A 19,211-nucleotide genomic window follows, 5' to 3' on the forward strand; every position below is an offset into this window, starting at 1 on the left:
TCCTCCATCGAAAGGCCACCCCGGAGGTCGAAGTTAACCTTACATGTTTCCATTTTAAGCTTTGTTAGTTAGTTAGTTTTGTAACGGACGTAATGTAACATTTGTAACGGTTGTAGCTTTTTCTCAGACGCAGAGGGATACATGACTTGTGAAAAGTAACTACAATTCTACCCCTGATATACGCTCATTATATCACGGCTAAGAACCAATCAGATTGCTTGATTTGACTTGTCCGTTTTATAAAATTGCTATGTATTTGTACACTAACCAAACAAGAATCAGATTTAAAGTGATGATGTTTCCAGACAAAAAGTAAAGAGATAACTTAGAAGAGAGATGAATATCTGTCCAAGATGTCATGGACATCTGCCCGATAGTTGAGATAGTTCAGGCTGGACCAAAGGGGACTGACCGAGAGGCCGACATTGCAATCCCTAGAGCCATAATGCTTGTGTGGGTAAAAATACAAAGAAAGCCGAGTGGTTTAGAAAAATGAAGCAAATACTTAGAAATAGTAAGAGTATAGGGCCGTCAAGGAAAATATTCAGTAGAGAAACCTTATTTTAACACACATTAACACTTCCATTTCCTCATTATGTATCCATTATCTACCGATGTGTTTTGTACCATTGAGCGTAATCCTCAGTGCAGGACACAGCATAACCACATGACTGATGGTAAATCAATACTAAGCGGCCAGTTCTCATTGAACATATGGCAGGAGAGCGGAAACATCTGGAAATGTCAAACATTCGAAAAGTGTTGGTAATGGCAGACACTAACACATACACCAGCCAATCAACAGGTACAAAAACAGGACCATACAATTGGTCAGACTGTTGAGTGTAAAGAAGCTGACAGAGCACACATGTCACAACCCCACAAAGATAGTAATGAAATTGAATAAAACCAATGTAAATGTTCACTGCAGACGTCTGTAGCGCTGATATGCTATAGCAGTGAGGGCTTGGTGTTGACGGCACATGTCAGATGCACTGAGGACATGTCACACAGAAGTGATGTGAGCCCCGTCAGCACCTCACTCACCCCCAGCCACCTCACTATTGATTGTCAGACTTCTTTGGGGAATTTGGCTTGATTCCTTGTCGGGGGAGCGGTAAAACCAATTGAATAGAGAAATCAGATGTATAAATAAGCAATGTTGTGCATGAGGGCGCACAGGAACGAAACACTGACATAGTCACCTTGACATAACCCTGCAGCTCCCTCCCAGAGCAATCAGCGCTGACCAGCGCTGTAAAGCCCTCACACACACAGCGGCAGACACACATCCCTAATGACTATGTGTTTTTAAATAGATAGGAGAGCCTGTGTCTTTGACTGGGCTCAGTTCGAGGCTTCTTTTTCAAAATGGCAGAGACATTTCTCCATCGATTTATATTGCCACTATAAAATTATAAGACAAGTGTTAAATCTGTCATTAAAGGGCTCATTAAAGTCTGTAATTGCCTTAGCTGAATACGATTTGGTGCTGTTAAAAAGAGAGTGTCCTGCCACTCATTATTGTTAATGTCACAGGGGTATATGAGTGTGTGTATAGCACTTTGGCAAAAAGCTCAGTGCTGACCGGCTTCTTGACTATACAGAGGGAATATGCATTAGAAAAACCCCATTTGATCACCAGGAAAGAGCACAAAAAAGGGACAAAATCTATGCGTATGTTTTACTCGCATCTGTGGACAGATTTATTCAATAATGTAATTTAAGGTGACAAAAAAAATTAATGAAACATTGAAATATCGGATTCATTTATTCATTCCACCAGTGGCAATATGCACTTTAGGGAGATTCAGCACTTGCATACAGGGCAAGGAAACTATCTGCATTCTGTCATTAATTTCACTCCGTAAGTAAATCACACTTCATCACAGCTCATAAATAACTTTGGCTTTCAATTCTATAATTCATCTCTGATATGCTAAGCACAGGGCTCTTCCCTACGAGCAGCCAAGTGGACAAAAATACATGCATGGAGGATTGAAGGGCATAACAAGTTGGATTTCATGTGGTCTACAGTTAGATTTTAAGCATTGTTGAGTGAGAGTTTAGTGGTCCTATTGTCATCACTATGCTGTGCTTACTGCTGCTGCTTGCTTGGTCAGGAAACATGAGCTCAGCACCTTGGCCTCTCCCTCAGACATGCACAGAATGGCCTTGTCAGCACAATGTGAGGACAGTATCTAACCACGGTTCACTTGTTCTGCATGCAAAAACATTTACCATGCTTCCCCGTGGCAGTACAGAAATTGAACGTTATTTCTCGGTATACTTTGCACCACACCAAGAACCTATAGAAAGACAGCAAGTCCATGGTACAACAGTAGAAAAGCTCAAAACACTATGTAGCTTGATTCTCTTATGTAGTTGTATTTGCAATCAGTAACAGGTAAAAGATGAGCCAAGCCGTGGGTCTCTCTGGCCCACCTCCACTCAGCGCACTCATCATCAAACACAGCTCTGATCAAGTGATTAGAAGAGTGGTGTATGGGTGGAAGCCTCAGAGAGACCAGCCCCCCCTCCTCTCTTCTGCACTCTCAACCCGGGGCGGCCATGGTGAAGAGAGAGAGGGGTGAGGATAAGGCGAAAGATACTTCGAATGACAGTTCACTGACAGCAAGATTAATGACCCAACGCACAAAGGTCTGGAGCAGCGCAGCTTTTTGATAACGTGCCCCGGAGCCTCGACACCACCTGGCCGCAATCCATACAAATCGAAGTGCTGTAGATTCCAATGGGCAAATAATGAGCGGCCCTGGCAAACGACACTGTCCTTCACACCACCGTCTCCACCGTCCCCGCAAGCACTTCATCTAGATAATCTGATACTGTATCACAGACAGAAAGAAGAAAAAAGACCTGTCAGAGATTGTGAAGGGCAGTTATCTATGCTAATGTGCCGGTTTTAGGATGGGCGACTGGAGTGGAATGTGTGAGTAACTCTTTGCGCGCGTACGTTGGCGTCGTGCAATTTATGAGCAGAGCAGAGGTAAGTGGGCAGGTTGAAGGCCTCTTCAGCGCTGTTTGTTCATATGGAAATGAGAAGTAATGAAGTTGACACTGTCAACTTCTCATCTCTCTGCATTGTCATAGTGATAAAGGGCACTAGTGGTAATTCATTTCAGTCAATATAGCCAATAGGGTATGGCAGGGAGATGATGTCAGAGACACTGAAGATGCTGCATTGTGCTATTGTCAGGTTTTATGTCCTCACAAATCTGTCAAGGCAGTTTAACAACAGAACTCTTTAACCATTAATACCTGCCCATGCTGTCCATTAACTTATGCAAATGCAAATCACAACATTGCCAAATCTCTGGGGCAAAACCCCCAAAACCCCTGTTTCAGAAGCCAGTTTATTTATGCAAAAAGACAGTGTATGCATAAACAAAAACATAGACAAAAACTGGTCTTGGAACCAGTGACGTGCAGTCAGGGGAGGCAGAGCGTCTGTGTTGTAATTGTGATTTCTGTATGATTCCAATTGCTTTTTATAGTCAAAATTGGCAAATTGCAGAGCTCCGCTACAACTACAGCTTGTAGCGATGAGAAACGAGGACGGTCGAGCTATGCCTCACGTAACCCCACAGTAACTGGCTGGAGCGCGGGCACTTATTTTGTGAGCGCGCTCCACCCAGTTACTGTGGGGTAAGGTCGGGTGAGGCACAGATGAGATCTGCCTCACCTCAGATGCGTCACCCCACAGAAACTGGCTAAGCGCATGCCTGTTACCATCTCACTGTAGGTCACACATTACACGTTTGTAGGTCACACATGTAATGTTTGTAGATCCCTTTATTAAATGTGTCCTAGCCATCCATAGTCTCTAAATAACTTACTTCACGTATATGATATTTAGGCTCGCTGGTCTCATCATACAACGGCACTGAAAAAGCACCAGGGGAGGCAGCCATAACCTCTGCCACACTGAAGGGGGCGCACGTGAGCCCACAGGTTCTTGTCGCTACTGTTATTCTATGCAGAGACGGTAGACGCAAACAACAAGCTAGACTTTTGAAACTAGAGGAAGATAAGGAGGACTTTTACAAAAAGGTAATAGAGATTGTTGTCCAGAAGGATAGCATGGACTTCATCTTCAATCAAGGTAAGACCACCATTGTAATTAAAATGGGAGAATAAGAGAACTAAGAGAGAATCATCCAATATTTAGATTTTGGGTATCCTTTTGTTGAACGGTCTGTTTAAAATGAATCGAAACATCAGACTAAGAAAGCTTTTGAAAATAACAGAATATTTGGAAATGTAATATTCGTAAATCTGACTCTGAAAGAGTCAGTGCCTCACCAGCCATGAACCTCACCGCACGTCACTGCTTGGAACCAAATGTATAATCCCCTGTATACATAGTTATACATCTCATTATAGTGTATATCTGACTCATCATGCAGCTCAGTCATTGTGAAATTATGCAGGAGTCTTCTTCCACAGTTGGCCATGTTTATTCTCATTCTGCCCTCATCCGGTGTCGTTACATCCTTTAACGCCTCCAAAGAAGCCTTTGTGTCACCAAATGCCAAGGCACACNACCCGACCCGTCGGCTCAAGATCCGCAACCCGACCCGAACCCATATATATATATGAGCAGTGAAAACGTGCAATTATTAACACACGCAGTTGCATATTTGTCTCAAAAAGCGTGGGATGTTGGTTATTTTCTCCATCTAGGATGACACCAAAAGCCTCGCAGACATTGGATTTCGCTCTTGAGGAAGTGTTATTGAAAATGATGTGTTCTCCGCTAGAGCTTCATCTCTCTCATTTCGAATGTGGCGCGCTCAGCAGCAGATTGATGCGCTGCAGAGGTTATGAATGAGAGAGATGAAGCTCTAGCGGAGAACACATCATTTTCAATAACACTTNTATACGTTCTGCCTTGGCTCCAAAAATCATTACCTGAGTTTTATCTTTGTTTAATTGGAGAAAGTTCTGAAACATCCAGTCATTGATTTGTTCAATGCACTTACTCAGTGTTAGAATTAGAGCATAGTCTCCTGGTGAAATGGTTATGTAAATGTGGTTGTCATCCGCATAGCTATGGTAACTTATTTTGTAGTTTTTCATTATCTGAGCCAGTGGTAGCATGTCGATGTTAAAGAGAGGAAATATCTTTTGGCAAAGAAAGAACATGTGTGAACAAGTAGTAGGAAGAATATTATCTCAGGCACATGTGACAATGTTCGTAGGATAATCTCCCCCAAAAAAGAAAAGAAATAATGTTTTTGCCAACTTTGACACTCTTTTTTAATTGGCTGAGGGAATGTAAGAGTTTGAGCCCTGCCTGTCAATGTGTGAATACTCTAATTAACTAGAACCTTGGAGCCTTGTAATCTCTGGATTTTTAGGGGTATCATAATGTATTACGTTTAATTAAGCTTGTGAGCTATGCGTGCTAATTAGATGAATGTGCTTATTTGTTATCCGGAAAATATGAATACATTTAGCACAAGCCCAAATCAGTCAGTCTTGCTAATTACAGTGTGCGTGGAAGCTCTAATTGGTGATAGTGTGTCTGCCTTTGGAAGATACACTATGGTTGCTGCTCCTATCTATGCGCCCCGGCTTAGGCTAATGTGTTGAAATCCTCATGGAGAGATGATGTGCTCTGCTGAAGGCTGACAGTCCCGAGGAGCAGGGCTCACCGTGTCAGAGGCTTGTTGAACCACGTACATGTTCAGGACTGCCGCTCCTGTCTGTCAGCGCAGAGACGCTACAAACCCTCTGTGTTCTCATTATCTACCTGACTTTTCCCCCTCTTTCCCGCTCTGTGCCGATCTTTGCAGCTGCAGCTGTTTATCTCTGTATAGTTTTCATATCTCATATCACACAGTTGATCCTTGTCTGCTGTTTGCTGGAGCATGAAAGTCTACCACTATGAGTTGACGGGCCAGTGGTTTTAATGCTGCGAAGGGAAGGAAGAGCTGCACCACTTTCACAGCTTTGATTCAAACTTTTCCAGCCTCTGATATACACTGTAGCTCTAACCTTAAGAGGATTTCTTTAGACAGGCTATTTGGCTTGAAGTAAAAAGTTGGACTAGAGTTAAAAAAAAAACTTCACTTTCAGCCCTACTTGCAAGTTAAGGAGTACAACATATTAACCTAATTTCTTTTTTAAGTTAAACATACAATACAATATTTACAAAATCAGTGCTCCACGGGTCTCATAAGTAGGGTTGAAGGGATATATCAGTGGTTGCTTAACTTAAGAAAATGTCATGATCACATTCAAAGCAGCAGAGGCTAAACAATATAACAATAATAATAACAATCAATAGTATCTTTAATTGAACGATTCCTATATATGAAATGAAAAAATAATATGTCCGTGCTTTCTAGAACAACACAGAAGTGTCTCCTGATATGATGCCCCTTTTGGTTAGGTTTCATAATTTGTCCTTGTAACATTATGGTGTAGGTTTTGCACAAAAGCTAATTGGTTATGTTTAGGGAAAGATCCTGGTTTAGTTAAAAATAATAATTTGTCAAAGTTAGTTGATCTTCATCCTCATTGTGTAAATGATGCTTTGTTGACCAAAACATCGACACCGACTCTCTAAGCTGACTTTATCGCTCCATAACAGCGTCACCTGACCCCGGCTGTAATTACTATTATCTGCTAGCGTTCTTTGTCACTTCAACATAGACAAATTTTGTTTTTTGGCAGTTGCTGAAATGACTGATCACAGTTGTTACAGGAAAGTCTTCTATCATTAGATCCTCCACACCCCTATAGTTTGTGACTTTCTGTTGAACCTTTAGGTGTCTCCAGGCCAAAGGCAGATACTCTGATGACACCATCAGGGTTGTTTTCTCAGACTTAACATCCTTTAGAACACAACAAAGGGTTACATAATTATCCTGCAACATGTTAACTGAGAATGATTTGTCATATTCATTGAATTCCTCTTAAAGTTCCTGTTTGAGCTCTGGATGGCTGCAATACAAAGACAAAGGTGAGCACACACCTTCTGAGATATTATGGATTGACTACATTATAGAATATGTCAGGATTTGGTTTGCATTTCTCAGGTTTACCAAGAACAAAAATAGCATTGATTTAGTTTCCAGTCGCTTTCCATCTTCATTGCTGCACGTGTCAAAGTGCTATACGATGTACCTTTCCTGTTTCATTTACCTACTATTTTAGAGATTTTATTTATTTCATATAAATAATAATGTATTAGGTTTCTATTCATTTGAGATATTTAAGATGTCATGTGAATACAATAACCCATGTAAAACTATTATTAATGTTTTTGCCAGATTAAATTGTTTTACTGAGTAACATGTGCTGTTTCAGAATAAACCATCGAGCAGAGTTAGGGTAAATCTTTTTTGTTGCTCTAATGTCGTTATTTACAAGATCACTTGGGGACTGTTTCTCCTACATTTTAAGTAGAAATTTGAGAAATGTGTCTTAAGTTTTTCACTTTTAGGAAATGTTTTGAACATAGGATGTTAAGAGCAAGTTTTGAAGAATACGGGCACAGATTTGTATTGCACGTATAGCTTTACAACATGTATTAGCAGTGTGTTGTACTGCATAAGTATAGTTGTCTCACATCACACTGCTCTGATGACAAAAAGTTAAACATTACCTGTAGAGATAAATGATATATACAAATGTACTTAACAGGCACTAAGAGGATATGTGAGATTATAAACAAGAGAATGTTGTGGAAGAAACGGGAGAAGGAGAATATGCCTGTGGCCCAATTTGAAACACATGGCTGTAATGATGTTGTGTTCAGTCTGTTTGTGTGTTTCTATATTCTGTTTATTCAGCTTGAGGCGTTCTCTGACAGCTGTGCCGAAATGAGCTCCACAAAAAAAGAAATAGGCTCATGTGAAGTCAAAGACTGACTCGCACAACCACCAGTTTGACACTTCTTACAACACACAACACCAGGGAACTGCCAGTTGCAATCACACATCAAATTGTATAGACAAATCTAAACAAGCTGTTACGTTGATCTGTACATAGACTAAAAATGCAGAGGATGCCCGGACGTAAGTGTCTGTCACATAAGCCCCTCTGGAAGCCTTAGCTATTTATAGGTCATTACAGAGAGCAGGTTGAAATTCATAAGGGCATATGGGAGGTAGAGAGAGATTGCCAGCCACTGTCACTTACAGTGAATGAAGCCTGTGCTAGCCCTGTCCTCCAGAAAGTGCATCTGAAACACACTATTAACTTTCCCATTGCTGATGTCACTTTTTATTGCCTCGTGGTTTCAGGTCTTTCCGAGTTGGCAGCCTCTGCTGCGTTCCAAAGCCAGATAGATGTGTGTGTCAGAGCACAGGAATACAGCAATGATGGAGATATTATTCTGAGGATTTAATTTGCCAGAGTGGGCTGTTAAAGTGCACCCTTACAGCGATTAATGAAAAAAAGCTGCGGCACTGTGCTTGGGGAAAATCATTTTGTGTCTTCTGTTTAGGAAATCTTTCTGTTCTGTATTGCAACATAATGCAAAGGAACATTTCTTTCAGATGTGCCAGCCTAAGTAGCGTTTCAATCAGTTTTATCTAGATTTTCAATTACATCCCCTGAGAATGTTTGAGTGCCTGACATTTTTTAAAGCCCAGTAAGTGAGGAAACAGGTCAATGTGGTATCTATGTTTATGCGGGAACAATGGAAGTGATACCTTGATAATGAAAAAGGAGTGTTTGACTCACAAAAACCAAACTGAGCCTCCTACAGCTGATGGTGTAGGTGAGACTGATAGATGAGAATGACCACTTTATGGGAGAAGGTTCATCAATTAAGACTACGTGCACAGACATATTGGTTCATGTCGGATAATCTACTTAAGGCTGATTCATTATAACTTTTATTAATGAGAAATAATTAATGACAATAGGTGTGCCATAAGGGGTTATACAAACCATCCTGGGACCCGGCATTGCTCTACGTATGGCGGAGAGTAAAACGCATGCTATTGTGTGAGGCACAATAGTGAGTGGCATTTAAAACATGCGCTTGCTGCATTGTGCTAGGGTAATTAACATTGCATAATCTACCTGCTTACAAAGCAACTTTTGTAATTAGAGTTATGATTGCAGCAGGATAATGACGGTGATTCCACAACAGATAATGACTGTTGTGCTCTTGGCAGTTGCTGCATTGTTTGTGCAGCAGACTTCTGACATATGGGACACAAAAGGACACAATAGCCAGGCTGACCGCCTTTGTTCCTGCTCAGGCAGACCCAATGACTGCAGACAAATTGCGTTGTAGGCCGTCCAAATGATGCCCACCCAGGGAAAACAGTCCAGACACATGAGAATGGGACCATAATGTAAAAACCACAGCGATGTAGAAGCTCATGGAGTGTGCACCTGAGCACGGACAAAGAAACTACAGCTGCCTCGTGCTCTCTGACTGCAATAACGCTGCTTGATAGGGAGCCATTTCTCACTGGGAATGAGCCTGTCTGTTGTGCCCTTCATGCCGCTCTAATATCATATGCTAAGTCATTTAATACAAACAATATGAAACCATAACCTCTGCTTGCTCAGATGGAATGCTGTTGGATTGGTATTTCATAAAGCAATTACTATTATGGTAAAAGCTGATATGTGCCGATCTTTTAAAAGCACGTCTATATAACAGTGCTGAACAGGGATGGATTTTGACACACTACTACAAAAAAATCAAAGAACCACCCATCTGTCTTGTGAAAAATAGAGTTGTCCTTTAAAGAGATGGCGGAGCATTTATTTAAATAAATCGAGTGTTGTCAACGGTGGCATCTTGATAGTCGGCACTTAGGCCTGTGGCGTCCATAGCTGTGCAGTCAGTGGGGACCGGTCCATAGTGCAGACTGTGGACTAATCCATCACCGCCAGCGAGGGGGGCCGGGGGCCAAGCGCTGGGCTGCTCCCTCCAGGCAATAATCAGCTTTTAATTTATCACAGATCACATTCATGAGAAGACGGATCACTGTAGGGATGCCGCGTGTGACCGGGCCCATCGCCCCAGTCATGCTGGAGTGCTTTCAGGCTCTCTAATATATTCTAATTTGGGTTTTTCTCATATCTCCATCATTTCGCCAGTTAGGGATGAAGAGAACCTTTTCCCCTCTTAAATTATAGCAATTTTAACATCTTTCCTGGAATATGAAACTTTCATCTTGGACAAACTTTCTAAAATAGTGTGGACCATTAAAGACAGTTATTTTGACCACCCACCATTACATTAACATGCAGTAGCGATGAACAGAAAGTGGAACTGTGATGCAGGGTCTTTCCCTGTGAAATGGATTGAGCATATGCAATTATGTAAGTCAACTGCAGGGCGTCCTAATGGCTTCAGATTTGTTTCTGGTCCCGGTGTGTTGTCACAGTCTGCACTGTGGCCCCCAGCAGAGTGCATATGATTAGTAGCATGTCTTGGAGTAGCCCAGAAATGTGATCTACGCTAAGGGGGAAGGACAGTTCATCCACATGTTGTCCGCCCTCCCCACCGATCACTTTACACATCCCGGGCAGGTTAATCCTTTTATTGTAATGAAGTGAGGAAGCGTAATGTACTGTGAATGTGATATGCTTAATCCACTGTTGGCATTTTTATGAGAAAGGAGTAGCCATGGTGACATGGAGAACAGAGTGCTTGAGAGGTCCAGGAACCATCCATCAAAATATGTCGCTGACACAACACAACAACACAGGATTTGCATGAGTCATCAACTCGAGACAATATCCTATACTTTTGCTTTCCCATCGACATGTTACTGTGTGACTTTGGACCAGAGTCCAGGAATTGGTTGCAACTGTGTATAGATTTGAAATAAAATCGGAATATGAGTATTAGTGGAACCCTTGTCGCGACTGCAAACTGTAAAGAGTAAAGAGCATGTATGCAGGCTCCACTCATCAAAAAGTCAAAACAAGCAGATTGTGGCTTGATAGGCCTCAAGTAGGCCTTTAAGTAAGACAGAATAAGGTTTAACTAAATGACCAACTGAAGTTGTAAACTCAGATATGTCTTTCTCACTCTTATTTGCACGAAGGGAAAACATTAATTTCCCCTGCAATGCATGTCATTGAACAATGTCATACATGTGTTTGTATAGGATTGTGAGGTAAGTTGAATATTTATACTGGTCTAATAAAGCTATCATAGTATAGCTTATAAGGATACAGTAGTTTAAGATGTTTTAAGTAACTGATCACTAGCAAAACATAACTACTTTTAATCTTGCAATCCGAATAAGAAAAATAGGTTAAAAATTATTTAGAACTTAGGAAGGACTACACATAAACAATGACATGTATTTACAAATACATTGAACAATCAAGACCTTGTATCACAGAGATATTTATGTATCTAGCTTCTCAACAGAACAAGTGGATATGTGGCATGAGACCGCAATGAACTAGAGCTAATGTTTCATCAAATAGAGTGTTGCCCGTATCCTCTCTTTTTGTTTGTTACCCCCACTTTTCTGCATGGGCTCTTATAGAAATATATAAGGCACACATTAATGCCAAACTACACAGTTCTCTTGACTTTCTTGTGGATTGGTGAATGCTACTGTAGCAGTATAAATACATTATTGTTTTTATGGTACATACATATTCAGTTTTACAGGCAAAAAAGCTGAAATAGAAACATGTAAATGTCAAATAAAGGATGGCATTGGATCATTTCCAATCCATCTAAATATATGCAGTAACTGTATATTTAACACTATAATTGTTACTTTCCTCCATATTGTTCATGAAGCACTTAAATTCCAAGTGCACTCACTGCTGAAGTCTTATATGAGGTTTGGCTAATATAAGTCTAATAGAAAATGTTATTCACTCACAAATATGTTCAGTACGACATCATTCAAATACAAATTCAGTAGCCAACGTCTCTGGTACCTAATGGCTCCTTAATTAGCTGCACATATTAAATATCATGCAATTGAATTGAAGAACTCTGCTAAAAAATCCACTCGAAAGAAGTTTGTTATGTTCAGCTTTTGTTTACATTGTTGGAAATGGGTAAAGTTAATTAGATTAATTTGTATTGAGATCGTAGACAACACGTGGACTACATGAGATTGAGAAGGATTTTTTGTTCTTTAGAAATGGTAATATTAGCAAAAACATGTATGGAATGTGCAGCATAACACCACCTCTAACCATTAGAAGAATCGGAGGACGAAATCCACTTTAATTGTCACACATACATGCACACAGAAAGCGCACACAGTGAAATATGACCTGCATTTAACACATCCTAGTTCTAGGTGGGGGGGTGGTGTCCGGTGCCTTGCTCAAGGGAACCATGGCAGGGCCCAGGAGGTGAACTGGGACCTCTCCAAGTCCAGACTCCATACAGTATTTAGGTCTGTTCGGGGACTTGAACCTACAGCTCACAGTCCAAGCCCCTACTGACTGAGCCACTACCAGACCTTATGGGCATCATAAAAGTGGAGATGGCAGAATAATTGGATTTGATTGATCACATCTGTATTTTATAGTGGCCACTGAAATAACACTTTAGTGTACTTGTATAGTGTATTTGCTTTTGCCTATCCCTTTGCTTCCCACTCTGGATTACCCCTGTTTCAAAGTGTTGGAAGTGTAAATGTGAAGTGTTCCTCTGAAGTACAAAAGCAGAGGATGAAAAAAAAATAGATTAAGCGATCACAAGTAGAGGTCCCAGTCAGAGGTAAAATCAAGTTCATTGTTATCCTCAGAGGCTTCCAACAATATCTTTCCCTGCTTCTTTTTACACATTTCACTTGCGTTTTGTCCGGGGTTCACAACACTGCATTTAATTAGTGCATCAGGAAACTTCTCTAATCTGCAAGACAAATGGTAAAAGTTACGCTATTGTTTATCCAAAGCAACAATGTTATCTAAAGCTGTCTGATCTCTGTTGAGTTTAAGTGCTTGAGTCTTGTAGAACTCTCACAAGGAGAAACCACAGGTTTTGAATGACATCCCTTTGGTTTAGTGAGCATTTGAAAAATCAATTTGTGGACACTGACCGTTCTGCTGACGATTCCTGTCTTTTGTGGGAGTTGGTCACTGAGCCAGCCGCACTGCTTCTTGTCACTGCCTGATTAATTGGCTTCAATACATCCAGCAGTCATTGACTCAGATGAAGAGAGACTATAAGGGCCTTTCATTCCTCTCAAACTGAATTCGTAGTGGAAGCCACTGAAACAGGCTTTGTAAAACAGGCTCATTTCCTTTGATGGAAGCAGGCTCAATCATGAGTTTAGAGCAATAGTCATTGATTGGACTGGGATGCACGCTTCACATAAGTGTTTGTGGTTTTTAGAGAGGAGGGCTCAAATAAGTCTTCCTTTATCTCCTATGCACCACCCATTCATTAATCAAATGGAACAGGGTGATGAGATGAATTATAAGTCCAGCTCCTGTCCACTTGATTCTGGGTTGAAGAGGCCATCTCAATGCCGTGTATCCCACATTCCCTAAACCAGAGACCCCTGGCGACCACTTGTCACAGCCATCTCCCGACTGGTAATTGGGCATTTATCAGATTGCCTGCAAGAAAGCGATGTAGTGTTTATCAGGCACAATTATCTAGAAAAATGGGGGAAATATTTCCCGCCACCTCCTAGTAAACTGCCGAGATACTGATTCAGGTGTCCATGCAGAGTGGAAGCGCTTTAATCTTTCAGTCTAACCACAGGCAATTGTTTATCGGACATTTAGCTGGAAGCTTGTCATCATCTCATGCAAATGGAGCAAATTGAGCAAATGCATACCATAATTCTTCGACTCTGCTGTGACACCGGAGGAATGAGAAGTGATGATAACACACACTCCAACAATTGGTGCTGATCTGATATACAGGCTTTTCGGAGGCTGCTTTAATTCTGAGAACGCATATTAAGGCGGGCAAAAGTGTTCACGGACTACCTGAAGATAAGATTGGAGAAAAGGCTATTAAAGCAAATTGGTCTGCTTGTGCTTTTGTTCTCGTTCTAATGTAAGAGAGAGACAGAGCGGACAGGATGGCATGACTAGAAGTAGCTGCCATTCATTGCTGGCAAAGAGTCCATTTAGAGTTGAATGAAATATTTTTCAGAAATATAGACAGAGCACATGGATGGAAGGAGAACATAACATAGTATTAGGAACATTGGATGTAGACTGAAAAAGCCCTTCCTAAAAATTGGTAGCTTTGATTAGAGAGCATTTTCTTTTCTACCACATACAGTACACTCGTTTTTTTCACTGTGTCAAGGCCATGTTTCATGCTCCTCATCATCTCAAAAGATTTAATGCTTGAATAGACTAAGTCACGACTGTAGCTCCTTAGAATTTACGATAAAGCAAGTCCATCATATTTTAGTTGAAGCCATCCAATTCAAGGAGTATGTCATGCCTGGGAAAAAAGGCTGCGAGGAGAAAATCATAGTGCATAGCAGCAGTACACAGAGGGAAGTGTGAAAGAGAGAGAGATAGGGAGAAAGAGCTGGAGATGGAGAGGCTGCCTGGCCTGCTGGTTGTAATCAAACAAGGGTGAACAGGTTGTTCCACAGATGGCTGATCCGGAGAATCCTCCGATTTATTTTCATGCTACAGACGGTCCCCGTCACTATGCGCAGGCAATGTCAGCACATCGGTATTGTCTCGCACACACCACTAAACTCTGACACTTTTGTCTCACCTGTCTGAAATCAATATGACACAGAGGCATTTGTTGTGCGTGCACAAAAGGAGATACTGAGTAAGAGTTTAGCAACAGAGAAAGTCGATTTGCAATCTTCTTAACATGCAAAGACTAAACTCTCTTGGGATTATAAATTATGGATCCAACTGCTCTACTATTTCAACGTAAAGGATCTCAATTCTCTATTGAGTTATTTTACATAGTTTATCGTTTGTCATGAAAGCCTGCTTTGCATTCACTTATACTATAAAATGTCATTATAAATGTGTCGTTTTACTATTATGTACCATGACCATGCTTTTGAAATAATTGCAATTTTCTCCTGCACTCTGGTATTTATTATAATTTGCACAACAAATGGAATACCCATTTATCTGTATTCCTTTCAACTCCTGTGAAGAGCTGATTATCTTAGCAACATGACCACTGTGTAATTGCTTCATGTTTTTCTCTTTCCTCAGATATTTGTTCAGTGATGCCAGGACAGTGAGCACCACAATGCGTGGCACGTGGTCAGGGGCCACGCCCTTCCTCCTAATGGTTCGCTGAGGCTGGTCAGGGCCACAAGAGGTCCTGTAGGCGCTCGAGGTAAAGACATTATCCGTGATTCTCTGAACTGGCATGTCTCCTCATCAGTGATGAAGACTCCATTGTCTTACTCCATCATCATCATCATCATCATCATCATCATCATCATCATCATGGTTTGTCAGTGTGTCTGTCAAGCTGTGTGATTGTCTGACTATTACATGCGTGACACCTTTACCTTGGCTTTAATGATTGTTTTTCATTTGGACACCAGAATTCATACCTTGATCTTGGCACACACCAGCCATATGTAGTCTATAACGGTATTTAACCAAAGACAACTCAACTGTCTCGGGAGCAGCAATTGTCTAGCTGCACTATTATACACTAACTAAAGTGAAACAACTTTCTGCTCCCTGATTGTCTGGAAGATACCATGCTGAGATCTGAGCTCCAGGCTATCCAGATAAGGATAGCAGCAATATAATGAATCGGGTACATTTGGGAAATGTGTTTCTAAGAAAGAATTGCATTAAATTCATTGGGGAAATCTACTGTAAATCTAAATGCACTGATATATATCTGTTTTTTTTCTATGTATACAGTAGGACTGCTTTCCAACTTTAAAAAACAAACAAACGGCAGATGTTCAGAAATATGTATGGTGTAAACTACAATACTAAAACGATGTCTTTCTTTCTATACTAAGCACGAGATCTTGGTTATAAATGCGAACGTGTTTAGTGCTGCAGATGTGGAAATAAACTATTTGAATGGTGCCTTCCTAACCTAAGTGTTTTGAATAGATGTGAAACTATTGACAGACTCAACGCCCCTGTCAAACCAGGCCCAACACACTCAGCCACCAGGGCTGATGATTTATTGAAGCAGTGCAAGTTGCAAGGTCACCAAGGAATTTCAGATTGTCCGCCTTCTCAAGTAAGAAATAACAAACCTTGTTTGAGAGTTAGAGGTAAAACTTCTCAGTAAACAGTCCGTGCTAAAACTCTATCTAATCTATCAGTACACCAATGATAGAAAATGGTAAAAATACAAAATGTTCTAAGTTGACCCCTAATCAAAGTATTTCTGTTGTCTCTTGGGTTGATGAAATTGAGGGACCAATTGTTGGTTTTCATGACTCTTATTAGATCACATGCAATGCATTATCCTCTGTCATCAATGTGAAGCAGGAAGTATCCACTTAACAGTTGAACTTTGACAGATAAAAATACTGTTTTTTCAAAATATCTTCATCTCCATTAATCTAAACTGTTCTGGGTCTGTTACTTTGTTCATTTATCCCTCAAACATCTCCTATATAGATCTTTGAAGAAATGTGTTTCAAGAAGTTTTGTTTCTCTCGTGTTGATAAAACGAGATTCACCTATCGGCACTTTTGTTGTCCCCACACTTGACAGTCATCTCTGTTACATAGAGTTGATGTCTGTCCTTTTCCACCCAGTTCTCATCAGACAGGACCACTATTCAGTCCTGCTGAGGAGCATTTCACACTTTTTCTTCATTATGTACTTAGTTTGGCTCCTTAGTTTCTTTCTATTGCCTTTCAACTCTCATTTTTTTTGATTTTGCTGTGTCCACGCCACCATCTTCTCTCTCCGTATTTTCTTTCGCCAACATGATCTAGGAAGCCATTTACTTGTCAAGCAGAGGGTAGTGTTTGTGACTCCCTGTACTCTGATTTAATGGTGTTAGAGTGTGTGTTTGTGAGCATGTGTGTGCAAAGGTGAAGGATCGCTCCCATGGCAAAAATGCTTTCAATCACACCTTTGGAGCAGGATTTCTGACTGGCAGCAGTTAGAGATGTGTTGGGCTTGAATTCAGCTCATTGTGAATTCTGCTAAAATAGAATCAGAGAGATATCAATTTAGTTCTTATCTTTATATTTTCTCACTTATATTCTGCTCTAGTTTTAGTTGTGAAAATATAAGGTGATACCCCAAATAATTGTATGTGCAGAATGAAGTATCTAGGTGTATTGTTGCTACTGTAGGAACAAAGATTTTAAAGATATCAAATAGATATTATTTCTTATGTAAGCCGCTTCCTGCCTCCATCATGGCGTGCAGATTTAGTGACAATTCAACCAAACCAAAGAGGGATGTCAGTCATGGATTGTTCATGTGTAGCACAGTAAATAAACTATCCTAAATATGCGGGAAAGTCGAATTCCGCAAGGACACTGTCTTCCTTTCATTGTCTCTCAATGAGAGAAAAACGTCAAGGCGTCACTTTGATGTATTACTTTGCATAATCTCTGACTGACAGCTCTTGAGATTTTCTTACAATGTGCAAAGCAATGACTCCATTCCCTTCTTTTTATCATTCTCATCCTCTGGGTTTTCTGAGGCTCTTTGTTAACCCTCTCAGGTTTGTGAGCATTGACACTGTCTCACTGTCTTACAACAGAATATCCGCCCAGTATTCTAGGAATTATGTTAATATTGGACAATTATGCACCTTTTAATTGACATGCAGGGCAAACATTTAATGGCAATGCAGGAAGTGGTATTTGCATCCCTCCAAAGCTCTGCAATACAGTGAGTGCTTTTTGAATAACCAAGACATTAACTTAAGCTTAAAAAAGCTTTTTAGTTGCATTAACCTAATTGTACCTTAACCATAGTGTATTTGCAATAATCTTCCCCAAACCTTAACCATGCTGTTTTTGACATGAATGCAGTGTATAACCTTTGCCATAAATCGTAATTGTACATTTTGCAGAGCCGTCCAGTATTTCTCTTTCTGATTATGGGGTCAGGGGAATCAATCAAAGACAGTCATTGATGTTTTGTGTAACCAAGCAACAATATGTGGCATTAAGATGCATGTACGCAAGTAAATATCCAGTGACATGATTATCTTTATCAAGCATAATTAATCGCACTAAAGTTTTTGTAATGTAAAGTAAACTTAAAATTGTATGATAAATACAATTCAATTTTCTTGTCACAACCTTCCAGAGTACATAACTACAATTTACAGATTATAAAGTGTCTCCCTGAGAACGATAGTTTGCCTGGCGATTGTTTTTCTCTGATGAAATATTATTATTTCCCATAGTGCTCTGGCAGCCTCAGTGCAAGTGTGCAGGTGTCTCATAGTTTACATTTTTGGGTGGGTACACCGCAAACAGCAATACAAAATGTGTTAAATATTCAGACATTTCTGCTTTGTATTTTCGTTGCAGTGTGTGGTTAAAAGTATTATTTAGCTTAAAGTTGTTTGTAGACCTCCAACATTTTGTCTCTTACAGCATATTATGTTGGAGGAGATGAAAAAGATGTATGGTTCTGTATGTTTCAAGATTTAATTTAGTGTACTCCTGATGGTTTTCATTGGTGACCTTGCCCTGAAATGTGATTGCCTAGACAACCACATTCCAAAACACAAAATATTGTATATATCTTCCACAGTGCAACTCAGACATATTACATTTTCTCATTCATGTTCAAAAAAACGTCACCTATTTTCCTGTAGCCATCCAATTTTACTTTCTGCCGATGAATTCGTTTTTAAAAACTTTTATTTTTTCAATGTATTTTCTCAACTTACGTGTTAACAGAGCTGTAATCAATGACAAACTATTCATCCTTCACACTGTGAATCATGTATCAGGTGGGAGAGCTGGGCCTTTTTTGTACTGTGGGTTTTACCTCTTCACTTTACGTTCAGTATTCAGCTTGCACACCACCCTGCGGGTGATTAAATATGTGGTTAATACAGCACCATGATAGTATTGAATTACACAAGAGCCATGCTGACCTTTTTAAATTACAGAACCAATTGTGCAAGACGGGAAAGGAAGTTTATAACAGGTGCTGCCAAGATGGAGCCCCGAGCAAAATGAATCTGCTGCGGCTGTCCTGCTGACGCTCTCCTTATTAGTGTTCTGCACTATAAGCACCCTATTTGACACTCGCGCCTCCCTTTCATTCTCTCACTTTGAGTCCTATTTGAGGGCAAATTCTTT

General features: G+C 40.4%; 1 protein-coding gene across 1 annotated transcript in view; it reads left to right on the forward strand.

Moving 5' to 3' along the window:
- The window catches only part of LOC104963177 (cadherin-11), a 31,431-nt gene extending 16,008 nt beyond the window's left edge, over window positions 1-15,423 (forward strand). Inside the window, exon 4 of the mRNA XM_010791742.1 lies at window positions 15,172-15,423. Within this exon, the coding sequence (XP_010790044.1) occupies window positions 15,172-15,423 (252 nt within the window). The remainder of the gene's footprint in view (window positions 1-15,171) is intronic.
- The last annotated feature ends 3,788 nt before the right edge of the window (window positions 15,424-19,211 follow it).

This window comes from Notothenia coriiceps, unplaced genomic scaffold, assembly GCF_000735185.1.
Source record: "Notothenia coriiceps isolate Sejong01 unplaced genomic scaffold, NC01 NC01_scaffold00001630, whole genome shotgun sequence".
Classification (NCBI taxonomy): domain Eukaryota; kingdom Metazoa; phylum Chordata; class Actinopteri; order Perciformes; family Nototheniidae; genus Notothenia; species Notothenia coriiceps.